The 21,251-nt window shown below is 36.5% G+C and overlaps 1 protein-coding gene across 2 annotated transcripts in view; it reads right to left on the bottom strand.

Moving 5' to 3' along the window:
• Window positions 1–21,251, bottom strand: part of GRID2 (glutamate ionotropic receptor delta type subunit 2) — a 730,152-nt gene that overhangs the window by 231,091 nt on the left and 477,810 nt on the right. For both annotated transcript variants that reach the window (XR_005103041.1, XM_037379411.1), the window contains exons 5-6: window positions 8,606–8,659; window positions 482–655 (exon numbers count right to left, since the gene is read on the bottom strand). Coding sequence is in view for 1 of the 2 variants with exons in the window: in XM_037379411.1 (XP_037235308.1) it covers window positions 482–655; window positions 8,606–8,659 (228 nt within the window). In the remaining variant the exon portion in view is untranslated. The remainder of the gene's footprint in view (window positions 1–481; window positions 656–8,605; window positions 8,660–21,251) is intronic.

Raw genomic sequence — 21,251 nt, 5'->3', positions numbered from 1 at the left:
GTAATTAACAACCAGTTAAGAAAATGAGGCCTCTTTGGAACACAGGCATAGATTTAGATGTGTACACCAAGACATTTGAAACAGGTGATGCAGGTGCCTCCCAGGAAGGTTTTCCTACTGACAACACATTTAGGGCTTAGAGAAGCATGGCAAGTCGGGGGACATTGGCTACGGGGAGAAAAGTCTGCTCAGTGAGATGACAAAAAAATTTTAGCAGGGTAACAAAACAACTACCCCACTGCCTGGAGATCAGGCGGCTTTTTTTAAACTTTTTTCTCAATTGCTGTGGAGTGGGCAACTTGTTCATCAGCCATACTCACCCAATGCCCCAGTACCTTCCTGTCAAACCATGACCCATTAAACTACGTATCAGAGAGGACATGAAAAGTAAATGTTAAATTACACAAAGCCCCTGTGGAAAAACCTCGAACTCATGCAGAAAGAGAGATCCCTGGTGGGAATAGACTGGTATATAAACTACCTCCATGCTTTGGGAGAAAGGGTCCTTCGGATCACACAGTGATGAAGATATTCTGTGGTTGCCACGGAAGCAGCGCTGGCTTATGTTTTGGGGGACTGGAAATGTCTGACGAATAATTGTTAACCTTCCAATTGACCTTCTCACCAGCTCCTGCACATCCACATCATTTATTTCCTGCAAAATAAGGCAAGGGAGAAAACATGCATAAAGTATAAATACAGAAATATTATAATTGAATTATAAACAAAAAATAAACTGAGAGGACCAAGAGGCCTGTGATTGCTATGCAGCTATTGTCGAGCTCTGCCATAGCCTCAAAAAGAACTTGTGCATGCTTATGAAAACAACTGACATACTGCCCTTACAACATTTACAAAAGTTTAAAAGGTACTGTGCCCAAACCTCACAGAATCTTTGTAGATGTAACTGGGTTTAGTTGTTTCATTTTGGGTTTTCTCTCCTTCTCTTTTTACCTTTGATGTTTTACTTAAAGTTGTTTCACAGCATCCTTGGCAGATAAAGTGTAAATCAGTAGGAAGTCATACCATGATGTATTTCTAAGTGTAGTATTAGGAGCTGTGAAGGTACATACCTATTCAGGCCTTAAATGTTAATATCCTGGAAACAGAAAACCAAGAACCTATAAACACTGTGCAAATTAGCAAACATCATTTACAAAAGTGCAAAAAACCACCCTATGCATTAGAGCATTCTAGGTATATGCTTGTTTATAGCAAGACCCATTTAAAACCAACTTTTTACTCCATGGGGTACCTATTAAGGCTTACAGCTGAACACTCAGCTCTATGGACACACACTTTAAAGAAAAAAAAAAAACAACCCACCACCTAAGTAAATACATCAATACATGAAATGTTAAGCTTAAATATTATCTTTAAGGCATGTTAGAAAAAATAGAAAAACAGTTCTTTACATAGTATAAATTCCTGCAGTTTGGGAACATGGTGTTTAACACCATTGAATGATGAAGCCCCCAGGGAACACAGAGCAGAGGAGCACGTGCTCACAAGCAACAGCAACTGACTCCACATTCGTAAAAGATCATGAACTTTAGTTAAACACAGGCTTTTCCTGATGACTCAAATAAGGTCAAGCTGGTGTCTTTCAAGGCAATTCTGTGTCTGTGTTTTTCTTTAAAGCAGAAGAAATAATTTACATAGTTGATCATTTTTTTTACTAGAATCTGTTAATCATGCTGAACTGTTTGTCCATAATCTGTCTGAATTACAGAAGCTGATGTCCCAAACTTTCCAGACATTTAAATTTGTGAGTACCCCCACAGTAAAGGAGGTGCTTGAGGAGCTCCTATTAGCAGTCTGCATTTAACATACCCTGGCATATAGCCACAGCTTATCGAATATTTCTGATTCTTACTTGTGTATTTTCCTTTTTTTTTATTTTTTTTTTCATTTTTTAAAGGATACAGCACATCTGCACTGTTGTACCAGTAACTAATGCCATCATCTTTTTTTTTTTGCCTCTAGCTTCCTGATCTATACCCATAATCATGAACTTAAGAGAAACCAGGAGACAGACTTGAACTACAGAATCTTATTTGTGAAAAGGAAGCACAGCTTTTTGAAAAAGCAGCTCTTTAAATGTTGAGGCAACTATTCGAGTGATTTTTGGCTTTTTTTTGAGCTTCAGTTAAGATTCTTTAATTATTTTGAAGCAACTTCTTCAGACATACTGGTGTTTGTTTTTTTCCTTTAAATTTTGGAAGAAAAATACACGAGATGTAACTTTTAACTTCTGATCTTTTAACTACAGCAAAAGTACTTTATTCTTCTTCACAGATTGTCATAGTTTCTGAATTCATCTGTTATTAATGTTCTTATGAAATATAGATTTTTTTTTCTGCAAACAAAAATAACACATGGAATCATCTATGTCCAGTGTAATATCTCGCATTTCTGGTCAATTAATTCTTTATGTACCACAGAAAATGGTTTATCTCAGCTTAAGATGCCATCTTTTCATTTAGTCTGTATCATTTTGCTAGCTGGACGGTAAAAAAGAAATAAATGCTGTTTTAGTAAAATGCATGTAAGTTTTTTAATAATATTTTCAATATAATCAGAAAGGAAAGCTCCAGAAGCTTCTTATGTTGATTTAAAACTATATCCTTTCTCAGGGGATTTAAAAAAAGTTTGCCTGGTTTCATTATACACAGTGCCCAAAATGTAACAGCAATACTATTACACCCTTCCTAATAATGTAATTTTGATACCTGCATGGCCCTGTTATATTGTTAAATAATACCTCAAAAGAGATTTTAACTTTCAGCTGCTCAAATATTTATCTTTTCTTCCTCAAAAATGTGTTTATTTTTTATGTATTCAGCATTTTTTTCGGTGCATTTTAATTAATGTGTTATCATTTTAACCATTAGGTTACCACTTCATATTTTTATGTATCACCTGTGAACTAATAACAAAATCCAAACACCAAAGAGATTTTTGTATGGTTGCCATGGAGTTATATACATCAGTAGATTAATGACAGCTATTATTTTAAATGCTGTGAATTCCACTGATTATATCATAAATTCAGATTTTAGGGTAACAACAAAGCAACACTACTCAAATTCAACTTTAGTAATTTGCTATATAGCTCTTTGTAATTTTTTTTAATACTTGGCATTGACTGAGTGACAAGTCTTTTATATAATGACTCTCCAATATCATCTCTCATTCTGGAATTTTGGATCTGACTTAAGAAAACTATATAAAGCAACTATTGTATGAGAGGAAACAATTTTCATTTGCACTTCAAAGAAGGATACAGTATAATGATACAAGGATGGCAGATGATCTGTTATACAAGCACCAAATGTCAAAAAAAATTTACAAAATTGGCCAAGTTGAACTGAGTTGACACCTGTATAAATACAGGCTAGGTTATATGGGGTTTTCTTTGAAAAATCAGAAATTCAATATATAGTTCCAAACCTTTCTTTTGTTGGTGTGAACTTGAAATAAAGGGGAGGTTGTCCTATTTCAAATGGAACAAGGATAAACTTAGATGTATATTTCATCTGAGTTGGCAAATAAATCAGGAAAGAAATGTTATTTTAAATTAATAGCTCTTCACAGATGAATTAGGAAAAGTGAACTGATAGAGGGTCACCTTGACATTATCAGCCAGAGACTCCAGTGTGAAGAAAGACTATATACTGGACACCTTATGTGCACTGCTGTTCAGCTTTGTCTTGTTATTTCAAGAGAAGCAGCCTAGGCAGAGACTTCCTATGCATCATAAAGCAACTGCACCAGTGCTGAGAGACATGGAGGGAAAGAATTTATTCACATGGTCCTATAACAAGCACCAAAGGCAGCAATGTCTTTTCTTATGGAAACACCTCAACTTTGGCCCAAGATGATGATTCCAGTATTTATCATATACTGGACATCCTTTATTTTCCTGTGCATGCCGTGTCTTCATGACATCCTTCAGGACAACTTGGAAAGTGTTTCTTCCTCCCCCAAAAGCCAACAGCAGTAAGTAAGGGGCAGAGTGGGAAAGGGTGGCCACACTGCAGACCCCCTTGAGGCCTCTGGGCTGCCATTGCCCATGCCATAGCATACTTGTGCTATGCCCTTCCAGAATTTCTCAGCACTCTTCAAAAGAGGAATAGTTGATGGAAAGATGTAACTAAAGGCAGCTCCAAAACAAATGAACTGAGATCCTGAACTGCATAATCATTTGCTCCATTATACTTGCCTTAGGTTTCTCAGGTTTTGGGGAGGATGGTGAAAAAGAGAAAACCGATAGGACAAGGAGAAATCAATTTTTAGCTTTCACAGAGAAAAAAAATCGAGTTTGGAGAAAGCAGGGCTAAGTCTGTCTGTTCAGTGGCTCTCATCTGTCTGAAAAAAAAGAGCTGGCAGCTTGGTTGCTGACCTGTACCAAAGCGGGTGGTATTTCACACCTGACCTGCCATCATCATTGGAAAATGTAAGGGTTCAAATGAATCTCTAATACTATTATTAATCAACTATCCATATTAAAATGTAGAATTATGTGAACTCCTGGAAATGAGCTGTGATTTTAGGACCTGATCTAACTGCTCAAGCTTAAAACATAATTATGCTCTATGCTCTTCTTCATGGCATTGGGCTGAAATGCAGTGGAAGAAGATGAACGCATTGGCCAAGGACCAGCACTCTCCTAGGAAAAGCATGTGTTTATCTGAAAGCAGCCTTTGAATGGAATCTTTTCTCATAAACTGTTCTTTAAAAGATTTTGTGGGTTTTGTTTTTTTGGTTTTTTTTTTTTTTTTTTTTTTTTTTTTCATTCTTTCCTCAAAGACGGAGTTTTTCTAGACTCTGATGATCTGGTAATTAGAAAACTTTTATTAACTTTTGCCCTCAGTTTATTTATGGGAAATTTGAACTCATTTGTTCTTGTGCCAACCTTGCTCTCTAGCCCTTGATAATGATGCATTTATCCACACTCTGTATGTGTTTATAAGCAGAGAGCATATCTTCTGTCAGTCTGTTTTGATAGGCTAATCAAGCCAACCTTTTCAGTCTCTTCTAAGACAAATCAGCTTTTCTGTGCACCTGTTCCATGCCAATTTTAATTGAGCTGGTCATAATTTTACGTATTATTGCAGATGAAATCTAACTAATTATTTGTACAGTAGCATTAATATTTTCACCTCCTGTATGGTAACTGTAGGCAGTGGAAAGTGTTTTGGGCTGTCCTTGAGTAAACAACAGTAATAGTGAACTGATGGCAGCCTTGGGTATAGCAAGACACCCCTGAATGTTTAACAGGAAAATGCTTGAGAGAGACGTGGATTTAAAGTAAGAAAAGGGTATTTCTTTCGTTTAAAAAGAGCAAAAGAAAGAGAAGTAATGAAAATAATACAAATGCCATTTCTTCAGTTCCACTAAATAAAATCTAAGCTTACTGTACACTTGTGATTTAAAAGTCATAGAAGAAATATAATTTTACTCTCCTGGGCTTTTAGAGGTTGTATTTACTATTGCGCAGGGGAAAAGAAGCAAGCAGAGACATACAGACAGATGGAGAGAGAATGTGAGAAATCCATTTGTATGTTTTGTTAAGGCATATTTAACTATGACTACATCCAAATCTATGACTCCTGCAAATTTTAAATAAAGAATTGTACCATCTGTTTTAAGGCCCTGAAGAAAGAGGAACATTTATTTGGAGACTGTTTCCTCAGCTGACTGAACTGATCACAAGAGATCTGTATTATTTGCAAAGGACTTACATGATGTATTATGCTTTAGCAAATTATGAATCCTTTCATTTTAAGTCAATGGCCCTCCTCCCACACATGCATTTCCATTATGATACAGTTTTTAAGCAAATTTGTTGTATTACATAAAATAGCAAGTAATGGGACAATAAAAATTAAGGAACTCTTTCCAGGCATTATAGCATTTAAAGCAAGCAATTAAAATAACAGATGTTACCTCACAAAGCCTAAGCAGACTCCTGATCACAAAACTGAAGGTGGTATTTCCTTTTGTATGACTATACTTGGTGTGTTGTAAGCCCTTGGCACAGTGATGGAAAAGGAAAGACAATTCCAGCTTATTTTGGTATCTCAATGCAAGGAATAATGCAAGGAAATATATGGATTTTGCAAACCAATGCATTTTCACTGTACTAGATCACCATAGAATTTCAAATTAGAAGGCCAGAGGAGCAACATTACAGTTACTTAGTTGGCACTCTGATTTAGCCAATACATGCACACAAACACAGATGTCCAAGTTGTCTTAAGATGTCATAAAAGATTCATATAAGCAACAAAACAGATAGAGCTCTGAGATAATTTCAGAGTTATATGGAATTACTGTGGTCATCAACAGCCAATGAACAACCATATCAAATGGACTTGAATGTTGAAATAGCTATTTTACACATCACACAGTAAGGGCCCCATAAATCACTGCATTTCCAAATCTTACACTGCTGAAGTGGAGGCACTGCAATCTCATTACTGCACTGGTAAAATGTTGCAATAAGCAAGTAATGTTATGCAACATTCATCAGGAAATATTTAAATTTATGTTGTAATTTCATCATAGTGATAAGGAAAAATAGGACAAAACATGATTCTTTCCATATCACTATCTACAAATCCTATTTATTGTTAATCTGATTTTTGTGTCCACAAAATAGAGATTATTAGCATTTTGAAACAAATAGAGCTTGAAAGTAAATTTCTTGAGTGGGAATATGGATTTATGTCCAGAAGGAGATTAAGCTCAGATGGCATTAAACATGTTCACCTTCTTTAAAACCGACAGCAGGAATGACTGAACAAGACACAGAGATTTTAATGGCTGTGGTTTGCAGCACAGTTTGTTAGAATGAACTTAATCATGGCTTTCCCCATTTCATGTATAAGAAGGGATAACGTACGTTTCTCTGTGTATGTCATTCAGTTCTCCTAGCTGTTGGGACCACCGAGCACAGAGAAAGTTCTGGAGTGGAGAAGGCAGTTGAGTGGTAAACACTTCTATCAGTCTGCCATTTAATCTGCTGCAACATGCAAATAACAATGCTCAGGAAGCATTTTTTTCCCCACTGAGACACTAGTTTTTGAATAAAAAGCAAAGAGAAAGCATGAACACTAGGAATGGATCTTTGGCTTTATTTTGCTTTTTAAGGGTGGAGGAGCTGGCACAGCTAAAAGCAAGGACCTTCCTTTGAACTTTCCAATTCAAATAAGATTTAAAATGAAAAAACAGTGGCAATATCTTTAACTTGAAGAGCAAGCCAGTATCTGGGACCTGCTTAAGAAACTGGTGTCTAATCTATTGATATAGCAGTTAATGATGGACTGCTTTAGATTTAGTTAATGATTTTTTAAAAATAGTAAGTGTTAAACCTGAACAATAGAGATGATTTCAAGATTCCACTTGCTACAAGTAAATTCTAATTTAATCTGACAGGAAAAAGAAAACAGGTATGTTGTCCGCATGACCATCTGTATCTTAAAACTGGGTTCTCAACCAGCTCCATTCAGTGCTGGAAAACACACACATTGCTGGTCAGGAGCAATGCAGGACCCAGACCAAAAATTTCTGCTAGACCTGGATTGTCCTCACAGCACTTTCCGAGGCATTTTTTTCTCTGGGGAAAACTGACTAAAAATCCATTGGTTTAGACTAGTAGGCCATAGTACAATCCCACTGCAACAATGTTAGAACTTACTATAACCTTGAAAAAACAATGCTTTGGATTAAATTATCTCACAGTTAGCACACTGTACTAATGAAAATCTTGTAAATTAAGTATGAAAACAGAAGTGCGCAGTAAATCCGGAGAGCAGACCTGGAATTTACACACAATGTCTCCAAGCAATCTTTTATGCTGAGAATATACAGTACTTGCACGATCTACATGTCAGGGGAGAGTTACCTCCTCAGTGAATTCAGCTGTTCTGGACCTAAATCGTTTTCCATAAAACAGAAGATAAATCTGAATGTTGTCAAATCTACAAACAAGTGCATTGTTCAATGTTTTATATGCAAAGCCACTTCACATATTGACTTGTCATGTTTTAGCTGACAAGTGTTCACGGAAGAACTTATTTCTGTTTTAAAATAGGATCTCAGCTTAACTTCCTTTCTTTTTCCCTTCATGAACATTCACGTATGACCTGATCCAGAAGTCCACCAAAAAGCATCTCAACAATATCAAAAGGTTTGTGTATCAACCATTATTGAATTCTAGGGAAGGGAAAGATGGGATTTTACTATCAAGAAAATTAAAATATAAACAAAACACAAGCACTCCACTAAGAATGATTACATATGAAAAAGACCTTAAAAAGATCCTTTAAAAACAGTCAGTTCAAGTGAAATATGAAATCTCAAGATACTCAGAAGGAAAGGTTTTTTTTCATTCTTCTGCTTAAAATAGGCAAGATAAACCAGTGAAGTCTAAGAACTTGTAATTCTATTTTTATTAAGCAACATCCACTCCCCCCAGCATGCCTGAACTTTGTTGTTGCTACTACTTCCTGTTGCCAAAGTCAAGATCAACATGAATACGGCCAGTAAGCCTGAAAACAGGATTCATGGTAAACAACAATGTTCACTTGACAGTTACCTCATTTATAATGATCCAGTGACAGTCAAAAGCAACCAAATTAGTCTCCACGACCTGAAATAGAGAACAAACCAGCTATCAGTCAGCTTGCTTGTGAAAGCCAGAAAAAAAATTTAAAGGGATGCTCTCTGCAAATGACAAAAGCCGTGCTCTCCAAGACCTTTGTTATTCAACTGAGGATAGAGAACCTTTCTCAAAATTCTGCAGAAGCATTTGTATTATTGTTTGACTTGCTAATCAAACTTGGAAAATACATTTCATTGCCAGCATCACAGTCAAGGATAAGTTTCAGTTGACTGAGGAGAAAATGAAATAATTTCAGCCTTAATATTGTGTATTGAGAGAGAGCAACAGAGAAGAAGGCAGAAAATGAATATCAAGTAACTCTCGTCAGATTTCTGTAGCTCCTGCCTCTAAGGCCTTTCCAGTGTACGCTTACTTTGGTGAATTCAAAAAAAGAAAACAAGGCCAAACCAAAAATCTCCCACCACAAATACAGGGGTTCATAGAAATGCAAAGAACGGGGAGGAAAGGGTACTCTTGAGAAAAAGGGCTGTCACAGGGATGATAAATGATAGTCTGTCCAAGGCTTCATGGACAGAGGGCCTCTAATCGTCCGCCCACGCATCTCCTTTCCTTTGCTGAAAATTTTTCCAGGAGTTGCCTCTATACTGGACTGAAAATGTACTTTCTAACTGATCTTTAACTCAGCCCTATTCTTTCCTTCCTTGAATCCACTACACTTTTTGTTGTGGGTCATATTTGATTCACTGTTGCAGTGGAAATAAAGAGGGGAAAAAAATACGTTTGTTCTGCTTTCATTAGCTAGGAAAGACATCTTCGAGAGGAAGGAGGCCAGAAACAAAGTATAAAAAAGGCTGGACACCTTTACATTTTTTTTCTAAATGAAATTAAATTAGCATTGACACAAATAGTTTTAAAACCAAATCAATCCCATTTTTTATGTATAACCACCATGCTCATCTTCATTCACAATTCAAAACTGCTGCATACTTAAAACTGCATTGAATCCCATAATAATAATAATAATAAAATAATCAAAGACAGACATAAATGGAAACAAGGCTTGGAACTTAAAATGTTTTAATTTTAAAAGAGATGACTAGTGCTGAGCTGTTACTACTTGGACCATTGCACAGTGGTCGTGTTTGGCTTTTAACGATGACCAACACAAAAAGCAGCTGCCAAGGATGGCTGCAATTTATATTGGGCCATGTCCAAAGGAGAACAATTTAAGTGGCCACAAATCTTAAACAGCAGCAAAAGACCGCGTACTGATAACCTTCATTATTAATTCAAAGGCCATTAGAATTGAGATCACTGCTTATTTAGTAAAATGATAGGCAAGATTGGAAATTCTGATCTGGAGATACTGCGAAAAAAGGAAAGAGCAACAGTATATGAATGGACTTCTTATTTGAAACTCTCACATCACCAGTGAAAAAGAAATGAGGGGATATCAATGCCATAGCTGATAATGTGCTCCTGGAAAAATTCAATATTATTAGCAGTAGGAATCAGGGTCCTCACTTTATACAAAATTTAGACTCATTTCTCTCTGTCGTGACAATGTTTTGTTATGTTGCTTTGACATTCTTTTGCATTCTCCACAGTAGTGTCCACACAGCACATGTACAGGAACAGGATAGAAACTGAATAGCTAAGCGATGGAAAGCATCACAGCAGACCCAGGGATAAAGGATACTTGAACTGGAGCATGGGTGTTCTAATCACATCTCTCATATCAAACCAGTTGAAAGACAAACACATCCAGGCACAGAGAAAAGTTAAAAATCAACAGAATAGTAACCAAGCTCTCAAGGGAGCATTTGCTTCTTATATAAAGTTCCCAAGCACAGAAAGTGTTTCACATTTACAACATAAGCAATGCCATTTAAATTTTCTATAAGACAAAACAAATCACCACCTTACTGAAGCAGAACCGATTCTGCTAGTCAATCTGCATATATTTCTGCTGCTGAAAGCAAGCAGAATAACAACCAAAAATAATTTAAAAAAAAAAAAAAAGCAGCAGCACATCTGACATTTTCTGGTTTCTTGTCAAGTTCCTGGCAACCTTGTCTGTCCTAACTTCTGTAGAAACTCCCTAAAAATCAAGGCTCCCAGAGGTGTTAGGGGAATGACAAAGACAATAATGTTCCACAAAGGGCTCATAAGCTCTTTCTCTGTTTCAAAATGTCAGTCAACCGAAACTTCAGAATGAAGGAATCCACAAAATGAAAATTCACATTTTCTGTTTGGTTTTTAGTAACACAGTAAAAGCAGAGTTGATTTCTTCCTTGCACCTGAAGTTTTGGCTGATCAGATTTCAATGCAGTTTATCTTCTATTAAAACTTTGGTTTCAGTTTATGTAGCTTCTTTATAAATACTTGGTTCTTTGTATCTATTTAGCCCAGGCTTCTCAAATTTCGATTGGACAAGGCTTTTTCAGCACAGTACGGTTGGTTCTAAATGTCACTGTCTTTATTAGGTACAGCAGACAGACCACTTAAGCCAGACTCTGAAAGAGGCTTCCTGGTCTCAGAAGTCACTCTTATTATTTCAAACAGCTCAGGCTACCTGTGACAGATTTATTCACAACTTGCACATAATAAGATGAAATGAATCAATTTTTTACTTACAGTTGAACCTCCTCAACAGAAAGATCATGTTTTATCCATTGAAGTTTATGCATTCATGAATCTACATATTAAAGCCATTTTCAAAAAGCTTATGTCAAATTGAGTTGAACTTGTAACATACTCAGAGACACTTAAACTAATATATGCTAAATTTAAATGGGCTACAAATAGCCTCTGATCTAAGAATTCATTTTCCCTTTCGGTCAGCCAGAAGCTACTTTTTGGCATTTTCCTTAGCCCATCCACCCTAAGCTTGTTCTAGTATTGACAGTGGGTGCTTAAAAAAAATTACTGATGTTGCCCTGAGAAAGTTCCTAGATTATTTTAAATTTATTATATGAAATATAGATTTACATCTAAAATGGGAATCAGCATTACTCTGGGTTTTCAAGGCCATCTTTTCATCCTTGGGTCATTCAGTCTTACCTGATGAAATCCTAGTCCCACTAATATCACTCACAAAAGAGCTCTCCATTTCAGCAAGATCAGGATATCGCACCTCAGTCCCTCATCTCTGGACACCACTTCTTCCAGTATGGCCCATGTTGTCCATTTAATTGACTTTAAGGTTGGGCAGTGCACATTCTGACTATGTCTATATGAATTGCAGGGTACTGTACTATTATCATCATCATTAATAACTTTCAAATATTTTACTATTATTGTGCTTCTTATGTTTTTCACTGTAGAAAAACACACAAGCATATCTCTTGTTTAAAGGAAAATAAATAGAATACCATGTAAACCTTCAGTTTTGATGCTTGAAGGAAAAAGTTGTTCAACCCTAAAGATTTCTTCAAACACTAACAGTAATCGTGCATAATCTCACAGTCAGAAGATTCTCTCATTCAGCAGTTACTAAGCATAAGTTTAGAAGTTTGAGATTATATTAAATCAGTTCCCAAAACCAAATAAATTAAAATATCTAAGGCCAGCAGCAATACCACCTAGATACAATTATCCACCAGTAAAACAGTCATTACTTGAACACGGCAAGCCTTTACAATCATGACACAATGTTCCACAACGCCTTTGTCTGAATTTGCTTTTTTGTGGGTTTTTCTTTTTTTTGTTGGTTTGTTTTGTTTTGTTTTTTTTACTTAAAAAAGCCACTGCATTTTCACTTGGAAGGTATGATAAAAATTAAGATTGAAGTAAAAAAAACCAAAAAAATCAAAAGAGCATGGCTGGTTCTGCTTACAAGTGAACACAACTTAAAAGCACATGTAACATAGCTTCAATAGAAGTATGTAACGCAATTGCGTAAAAGTTTCTATGACTAGTACATTCAGAAAGTTAAAACAAGTATTTGTGTGTGTATACATATAAGACATATTATCATGTGAGTAATGATCTTTTTCTGTTTGAAATTCACATCTGCATGCATGTCAAGTGAGCTGGCATGAACTTGTGTTCTGTGCCAGGGAATAATGAAAGTAAAACATAATGCTTGCAAAGGCACAAGGGCAGTAATGAAAAAGAAATCTGATAGCTGTATACTAGAAGCATTAAAAGAATTCGATGGGGGCGTGCAGGAGGTAGGGGCTTCAAGACTCCAAGCGTTTGAATACAATGCAAGGTGCAATGGCTCTGTGACAGGAAGCAGTGCTTGTGTGCACTCCTGAAAGGCAAGGGACAGATTTGAAATTTCCATACAAGGCAGGTGAACATATTGTTTATGCAGCTCACCTCTTAAGCTAAAACTGAGAAAAACTAGAGTGTGCATTCATAATGAGAGCTGAACACCAAAATCCTGTACAGCTATTAAATGGAGGAGAGTTGACCCTTTCCAAAACAAAGAAACCCACGTACATATTTGACAAATTTTCTTTTCACATTTCCTCTAAGGGAAATCATACATGAATTCAGTGGTGGGTTACTAAACACACAAAGCTATATTCAGTGCAGAAAGCTCTCTGAAGCTAAACATAGCTGCTAGCTGGGAGAGTATTGGGAGACAGTATCATATATGCCTACCCTGTTCTTAATACTCCCTCAGGTATTTGCTTAGGGCCACATTTGCAGATAAAACACAGGAACAGTCTTTGGTCTGACCCAAGATGGTTGTTTTTGTGCTTTCAAATAGATTTTGCTTTCTTAACTGCAGACACTTATTAATTCTGTATCAACTGTTGTGCAGTTCAGACTTTCTATTTACTGAAAGGGTGAATATTTGCAATGCTAAAAAATCCCATTTTGTGCTGTTGAGATGGCATTTCTGCATTCCTTCACTGTGCAGGAACGTACATAAGTAGATGAACTCCAGTATGAATGGGGAGCTGCATCCTTACAGTCTAATGCCCACAAGCAACTCCCACATTCCTGTCTCACACAACTAAATTGGTGTCAGAGAACAAGCAGAGGACAGCCAATATAGCCAACAGCTTCAGAGAATGATTTTTCTGAATTCAGCCATTTTTCATCTATAGGCTGTTAGTATTCATTTATTTTTAATGCCACATCAAATAATTGTCCAGTACTAAGAATCAAAGCAGCAAGTTAGCAGGCCAGTTCTGAAATAGTCTTCATGAAATTGTGGAAAAATCTGAAGAAGAAATTCACTCTCTACCCACTCAACCACTGCTCAGACTGTGAGTTCACACTGGAATATTTGAAAACATTGTGTCATTAGTTGCATAAATCCTGCAGCAAAGGATACAGCCCGTCAAGTACTCGGTGCCATTCAAACTCAGTCATAGAAATCCACAGCAAAAGATATAAAAGATCATTCTTAACATCTTTGTAACTTTAGAAATGCATTCATGTCAAACTCCAGCAGTGCCCCTAATACCCCATTAAAATAAATCAAACTTCTGCTTCATGAGGAAGGTGTTCCACGTAGTCAAACACGGATGCTATTGAACCAATGAGCAAGAACATGGACGAGGCAGAAAACAATTTTCATTTTCTGAAGAATTCAACTACACACCAAGGGAGATTTTGCAGAGAGCAGAAAAATGCTGTCAAGAAGACAAGTGATGAGCAAGGACAAACCATCTGTCACTGGCAGTAACTCCAGAACTTCTGAATCTTTAGAAGAGCCTGACAATTTATCACAACTATTTCTATCGTTCGGCTCAAACCTTCAAATGGGCTAAATGCAAGACAATCTAAGGCAAATAAAGCAGTAGTAGTGCCAGCATGCAAGCTTTTCACATGTGCAATAATAAGCAAGAAAGTAAAATAGCTTCCCAACAAAAAGGGCATGTAATTTAATGAAAAACGACATAGAAATTTCTCTACATCCTTCTTCCTTATACATCTGGGCCCATAGATGTGGGCCAAAACTACAAGGTATAGATCAGGACTCTTACATAGGAAACCCAGGAAAACTGTTCTTGATCTTCAAAATTCACCTTCACACATGCTTGCAAACATCTAATGAGCAGTAATGTTGCATGTATGAAAAGATCCATACAGAATCTGGCCATCTCAAATATCTCCTGCTCAAAACATAGGAGAAAGCTGCTGGGCTCCAGATTTGCCTTTGCTGCTGTTGCGACTGCTCTACAACAAGCCACCCAGATGCCATAACTCATTTCTCAAAACACTGAAGAAAAATGTCCCAACTAGAACTGGCCTTCCTCCTGACTTTCTGCTCCACCAGGAGCTGTGGTAGTGACTGTGATTCTTTTTCTGCTGGACCACCACCAAGCAAACCACATTTTCCATTTGATTTTTCACAAAAGCCAACAGATGGCATTGCATAATCTCTTGTTTTGCAAATGGCTGGTTTTGAAATAATTTAGAAAATGATTTAAAAAGTTAGTTTTCCCAAGAGTTGAACTGGGACACAAACTCCCTGCTAACCTCTTCCAAACATCCTCTGTCTACAATATGTCCTATTTATGTGGTCTTGTAATCTGAACTGCACTCTTCCAGCTGGAAGACTGGTAAATTGTTTTTGTCCAATCCCACTAGATTTGTTGCCTGTCTTTTCATAGACTAACCTCTCAGAGCCTCCACTGCTATTTTGCAGGTGAATATATGCCTCTACCTAATTTTCTTTCCTAGGGACATAACAACGTGATGATTACTAAGATACAATAAAAGCCAGGTTTCCTGTATACTTATGTGGGACCAGAAGCAACCCACCCCCTCAAAAAAAAACCAACCCAAAACCAAAACCAACCAGCCAACTGAACCAAAAAATAACCACCAAACAAACAGAAGTTAGAGGCCATTTCTTAACATTTCCTTTAAATGAAGAGATGTGATTTGACTAGTTTGGGCACTGAAAGCCATCTCCTGTATTATAAATGGCTCCTCAGGCAGTGGTATGCAAAGCAAAATCTGACAGTTAAAGACTATTGTAATAGCTTACGTACATGTAGTACTAAGAAAGTTAGGTGATAAACTGAAGACTACCTTAACTGATCTGAAGTTTGGCAAGGTAAATGTATGGAATTGTACTATTTAGTATGTTGTACTTTGTTAAACACTGCAGGATTTTTGCATGGAAATCCTGAGCTTGTCTCCAAGTTGGTTTTTTTCCCTCTTTTTTTTTTTCTTCTTTTTTTTTTGTGTTCTAACTGCTAGATCATTAAATTACCACCACTTTATCAGACTATCTGTACCATTTCTTCCTGCTGGTGCCACAGCAAGACCTTTTCTGTGACTCTGCTCTTAGTCTTTGAGCTTCTCAGTAGGGAAATAAGTTGCTGATTTATAAAGCTCATTCTTGCACACCAGAAACTGAAGCTCATAAAAATCTCTTTTCACCAAAGGCAATATTTTTGGAATCTAATTTTAATCTCTATCCATTTTCACTCAAGAGAGAGAAAACCCACACATGGCAATACTTATTTTTGTTCTTATGGAGCATCATCTCTTTCTGGGATTCCTTTCCCTGAAGTTCCAAGCAAAAAAAGAATACGCCACAGATCCATTCTGAAACTACTTGACTTTAGCTTGGAACCATGAGCACATTGTGCTACCTGCACTGGAAGATCACTGCTAGAAAGTAGAATAGTATTCTCAATGAACAGTAATGTACTTCCCACATAGAAATTGCTTATTTCAAATAACAAAGTGATTCAAACTCTCATGTAAATTCAGAATCATTACTGTTGTACAATTGCTGATACCTTCCTTTCTTGTTAAGAATTTCTTATGATCTCTTTTATATGTAACTAGATGTTGTTCATAGTGATAGTACTAAATCAATGCTGTAAAATCTCTTGTTCTTTACATGTTACTTACTTTTTTACTTTTTTTTAAAAAAAAATAATTGCTGAATTCCACATAGGAGTGTGAAATCTAAGCAGAAAACTTGAGTATTTGGGTTGAACATGGGCTTTGAATCAAACCGGTTGTCATCACGTTTGAAGGTGAAGAATCAAACATAAGAAGCCTAAGTCTATGCTAGTCTCAAAATTTCCTCCTCTGTATGGATTACGAGCTGGAAGCAGAGATTTCTCCCAACTGTGTTGTTTGTTTTAAACACCTCATCATCTCCCACACTCGAATACATTCAGAAGCTACCCTTTGAGTGAACTTGCTCTAGATTGAAGGCTGTTGACAAATCCAATAGAGGCAGAATAATTGCCTTCCTGATTTTGACATCTTTGTAACCAACTTCATCAAGGTCAGAATTTCTCCACAACAGGGAAATCTGGGGATTAATCAAGGTTTTCCATAGATTTAAATTTATTCTATCCACACACGTTATTTTTCTAAGCAGAAGCAAAAGTTCAATTCCTACTTTTAACCTTTTGCAGACTTCATAGGTAGCAGCAGGTTTATATGTCAAGCCTTACTGATATAAAGAAACCTTTCAACCTGTCAACGTGACATAAGAAGCTCAGACAAACCACCATTAACTCTAGGCCTTAACTTGTAGAGGAAAAAGGAATGTCAATTTGACAATGGATCATTCTTAATGTGTGCTTTAGGTAATTAGGCTGCTAGTGAAGAGAGTTTTGGAGGCTGCAGGAAAAAAATACAGATGATAAAATGGTATCTGTCATAGTAAATATAAATTTGCATATGTTGAAATTATCTCTTTAAACCTGTTGCCATTATGGAAACATATACATAATGTTTCTAATCGGGAATCATGATTAACCAGATAAAGTTATCACTTTATTAAGACAGTGAACAGTTAAGACTGAAGAAAAATACTCCTGTGAGGCACAAGATTCCTTCCCAGTGTGCATTATTATGGGCTGACTACACTCAGCAAAAGGACATTGATTCAAATAAAACTTGTAATGGAATCATGTAAGGGTAGTATTTTAAATAACCTTGCCCTTCTCATCCAGATCTGATTTTATACCTGAGTAATTCTATAGGTTGCAGTGCAGTTACTCTTGCTTTACACCAGTTTAAATGATAAGAAGAATAGTTAATTACGATGGAAAGCACTATCAGAAAGAGAGTGAAAAACGTGGGGTTTGATGAAGAACTTGAAGGAAGGAAGTAGGGAACAGCAATACAAGAACAGGGTGACTGATTCAGAAAGCTACTTGGTAGTGTGAACAAATATTTTTAACTGCCCCTGTTTAAAAGCAAGCAAATAATCCCAGAGACAAAGCACAAGTTTCTTAATAGCAGCCAATTTTCATTAAAAAAAAATGCTGTCCAGCCCAGGTACTAGCAACACAAATTAATAATAATAATAATAATACTAAAATAAACAACAACACCATCCCAATTGAATTTAAAGTAGTCAATTTGGCCAATTTTTGTCAATTGTTTTCTAGATACTAGGCGTGGGTGCTGCTGTTTGTAATGGTCTTAAAGAATTTAAGTATAAGAACTATTGAACATATCCATTTAATTTATACCTTCAAGCTGAAAATCCAAGGCTTAGTTCACCTTCTTTTTCCAAGAGTATCAAGGGAATATTTCAGACCTTCTGAATTGCTCAGCATCCATAAGTTAGCCAGATTTTCCTCAACAGGGGCTGCAGGATGCTGAGTGCTTTTGAAAACTTGCCCATTCCATTCAGGTTTTTAAATGTAAATTGAGTGCCTTGAAAAATCCAGCCCAGATTATGCTGGCAGCATGTTGCATATTTTATTAGTGATATGGAAATGTGGTTTCAACTCTTTTTGCATCTGTTAGCAAACTCAAGATCTGGTCTGACTGCGTAGCAGGGAAAATGTTAAACATCATGCACTACAGAATATAACGGTGCTGCTCTTTTTTTTTTTTTTCTTCACTGTCTGCCTTAAAAGCATTGTTGCCAAGCGTCAGACTGACATTACTGAAACAGAAAGTATTTCATTTTCCTATCACAGGCATTATTAACAAAAGTCACCTTTCAAGTGACAAAATATCACTAAAGCCATCAGCTCATTTTGCTTTTCGGCTTTATGGTGGTGCCTCTCCTGTCATTTCACATACTACAACAGTGGCAGAGGTTCAAGCGAGAGAGCCTGCATTTCTGACTTACACATAAACTCAGCATTCAGCTCCTCTCCGAGTATACACACTGAAAGCATTTTTTCGGCTAATAGGAGTTCAAGAATAAAAAAAACAGTTTAATAGAGTTCTAACTTGCTGCAGGTTTGAAGCTCCTTATGAAAAAAACCCTGAGGCACACATACCAAGAAAAAAATCTATTCTAAACACATTGCAGATATTCTGACCACCAAATTGCAATACCAAGTGTGAAGCCTGTTTGCCATTTTGTTTTCTCTGCTTCACAAGAGATCAATAAAATGGACCACTCTTACTAAAGGTCCAAAGACATTGTAAGCCCAGAAGATGTGCACAAGGACTCACTGAGTATTAGATAGGGCACGGATGTAAACAGTAGCCTTTTTTGATAACGGTTTTAAATTTTCCTGATAAAATGCCTCTACATTTTGGGAAATTCTGCTATTATCCTACTTTCAGCCAGTCAACTACATGAACTTAAGCCATAATTTAGAGATTTTTAATATTACTATAACATATTTATGATAAGCAATGTCTGTCCTAACATCAACCACGCAACACAATTAAGATTCAGCTTCTCCCCAAAAAACTGCTGGCCAGAAATCTGTTTGCATACCTTAGATCTGAAACCCTTCATATATAACATTGAAAAGTTTTAAGAAAATAAGTTTTTTGAGTTGAATACAAAGTACTCTTACCATGTTCTTATAGTTGCTAATGGTTAAGCTAACTAAAGTGTGACAACTCAGCAGAAACTGATACAGGTTAAATTATATTCCAGCTGTAAAAAGAAAGAAAATATGTACATTTTTTCCATTGTTGTTTGAAGCTGGTTCCATGCGGTAATTGCATATGGATCCAAAGTGTCCAAGCAGCATCTACTTTTTTTTGCAAGACAGACACTGGCGATACAAACATGCCAGAACTGCAGGCTCAGGCACACCTGAAATACAGCTGCGGCTGGGACAGATTCTAACAAACTGGAAAGAACTTTATCAGCAAAAGACTAGCACAACTGACCAACAAGTATTCATTTACAAAAGAAGATGAAACTTTCTAGACATCAAGTGTGGGTGGATATTCTAAAACTTCTGTTTTAAGGTATTAAAAACAAAATGCAGAGGTATTATAGGAGAGGAAAAAGTTGCAATCATAAGAAACCCAGAAAACTATCAGCATTTAACATGCACAGTGCAATTTGAGCAATTCTGTACAGTTCTTTAATAATTTATAGGGATTAAGCTGCTAAGGATTGTTTCTCAAATTTTCACTGTGAAAAGTGGCCCATTTCTTTTGGTTTATTGAACAAAGAAGCTTAAACTAGATCCTTGCTATCATCTTTTAAAAATAAATTGGAAAGCTTTGATCGAGAAAAATGAAAGGAGTGGGAGAACTTTAAGAGGATTTGAGCATTCCAGAAAAGGAAAAACAGCATGCACTCTGTTAAAAATAGAGTTAGTTCTGCATTTTAAGTTTGTGAAAGCAGTGATAGCCTTAGCAAAATGTGCTATGAAGAAAAATGAATACCTTTTCAACTTTTGCAAAAAAGAAGTATTGAAGACCTATCTAAGCCCAGATTCCAACTGTATTTTTTTATGGAAAAGAAGCTAAAAAAAATTTTTAATTGTTTTTTTTGGGGGGGAGTTTAGATTGATAAACATCAGTAACTTGACTCATGGTAACAGTCCCTCTAAAGCCAGAGCAATTGTTCAGTTGATGGAATTCCTCATGTGAGGAAAATAATTCATATGTCTAAGGGATAACCTGCACAGATACCTTGATGTAAATCATGAAAGGCACATTACAGAATGTCATAATTTTTCTAGAATCAGATTTCTTTTTCCCACAGGTACTGTCAAACATCTCTTTATCTTTAAGCACTGCATTTTCGTAGCATTCTTTCAATCATCCTTTTTGACCAACCTGAACCAGAACAGTGATAAATTTCCTCCTGTTCCAACTATCAATATTGTGGGCACGTGGTCTTTGCTTTTGGACAGTGATAGAGGAAAACTGACAGAACCATTAGCCAGACAATCCTTGAAGTGATACACGAGCTTTACACAAGAATGATCAACAAGATAGAGCACTGTTCTTTCCAGACTGATTGATAGGAAAAACAAGTCGGCTATAAGGCTGTATTTTGAGTTGGGAGAAAGTACATCAGAAGTCCTCTGTGGGCCTCCAAATATACAGAGCGCAAAGCTGACCCAGTCAGAAGAATAAAAATAAAGAAAAAGGAAGTAAGACAGGAAGAAAAAAAATCACAGCCATGTAGGAAGGTCATTATTTGGTCTATTATCCAGGAAGTTGGAGAAATACACATCTGTCATGAAGAAGTAAATTACAGTGAAGTTTGCTGTTCACTTAAGAAAAATTCTGAATGTATGAGCATAATTATGGCCCACCTCAAGTCCAATTAAATCCCAACTTAACTGGGGCAGACAGGCTAGCACAACCCAGTAGAGCTGTGTCAAATATCAGGTGACTTCCTGAGCCATTTTCCAAAGCTAAGCTGGGGACAGGATGAGGAAAAAACCTTCCCATGTCCCCCATCCCTTCCCTGTTCAGGAACCTCACCTGTGAGCAAGAGACC

Source organism: Falco rusticolus, chromosome 1 (assembly GCF_015220075.1).
Source record: "Falco rusticolus isolate bFalRus1 chromosome 1, bFalRus1.pri, whole genome shotgun sequence".
Classification (NCBI taxonomy): Eukaryota; Metazoa; Chordata; class Aves; order Falconiformes; family Falconidae; genus Falco; species Falco rusticolus.
The sequence above is the reverse complement of the archived record's forward strand: the minus strand, read 5'-3'. Positions and strand labels throughout refer to the sequence as shown.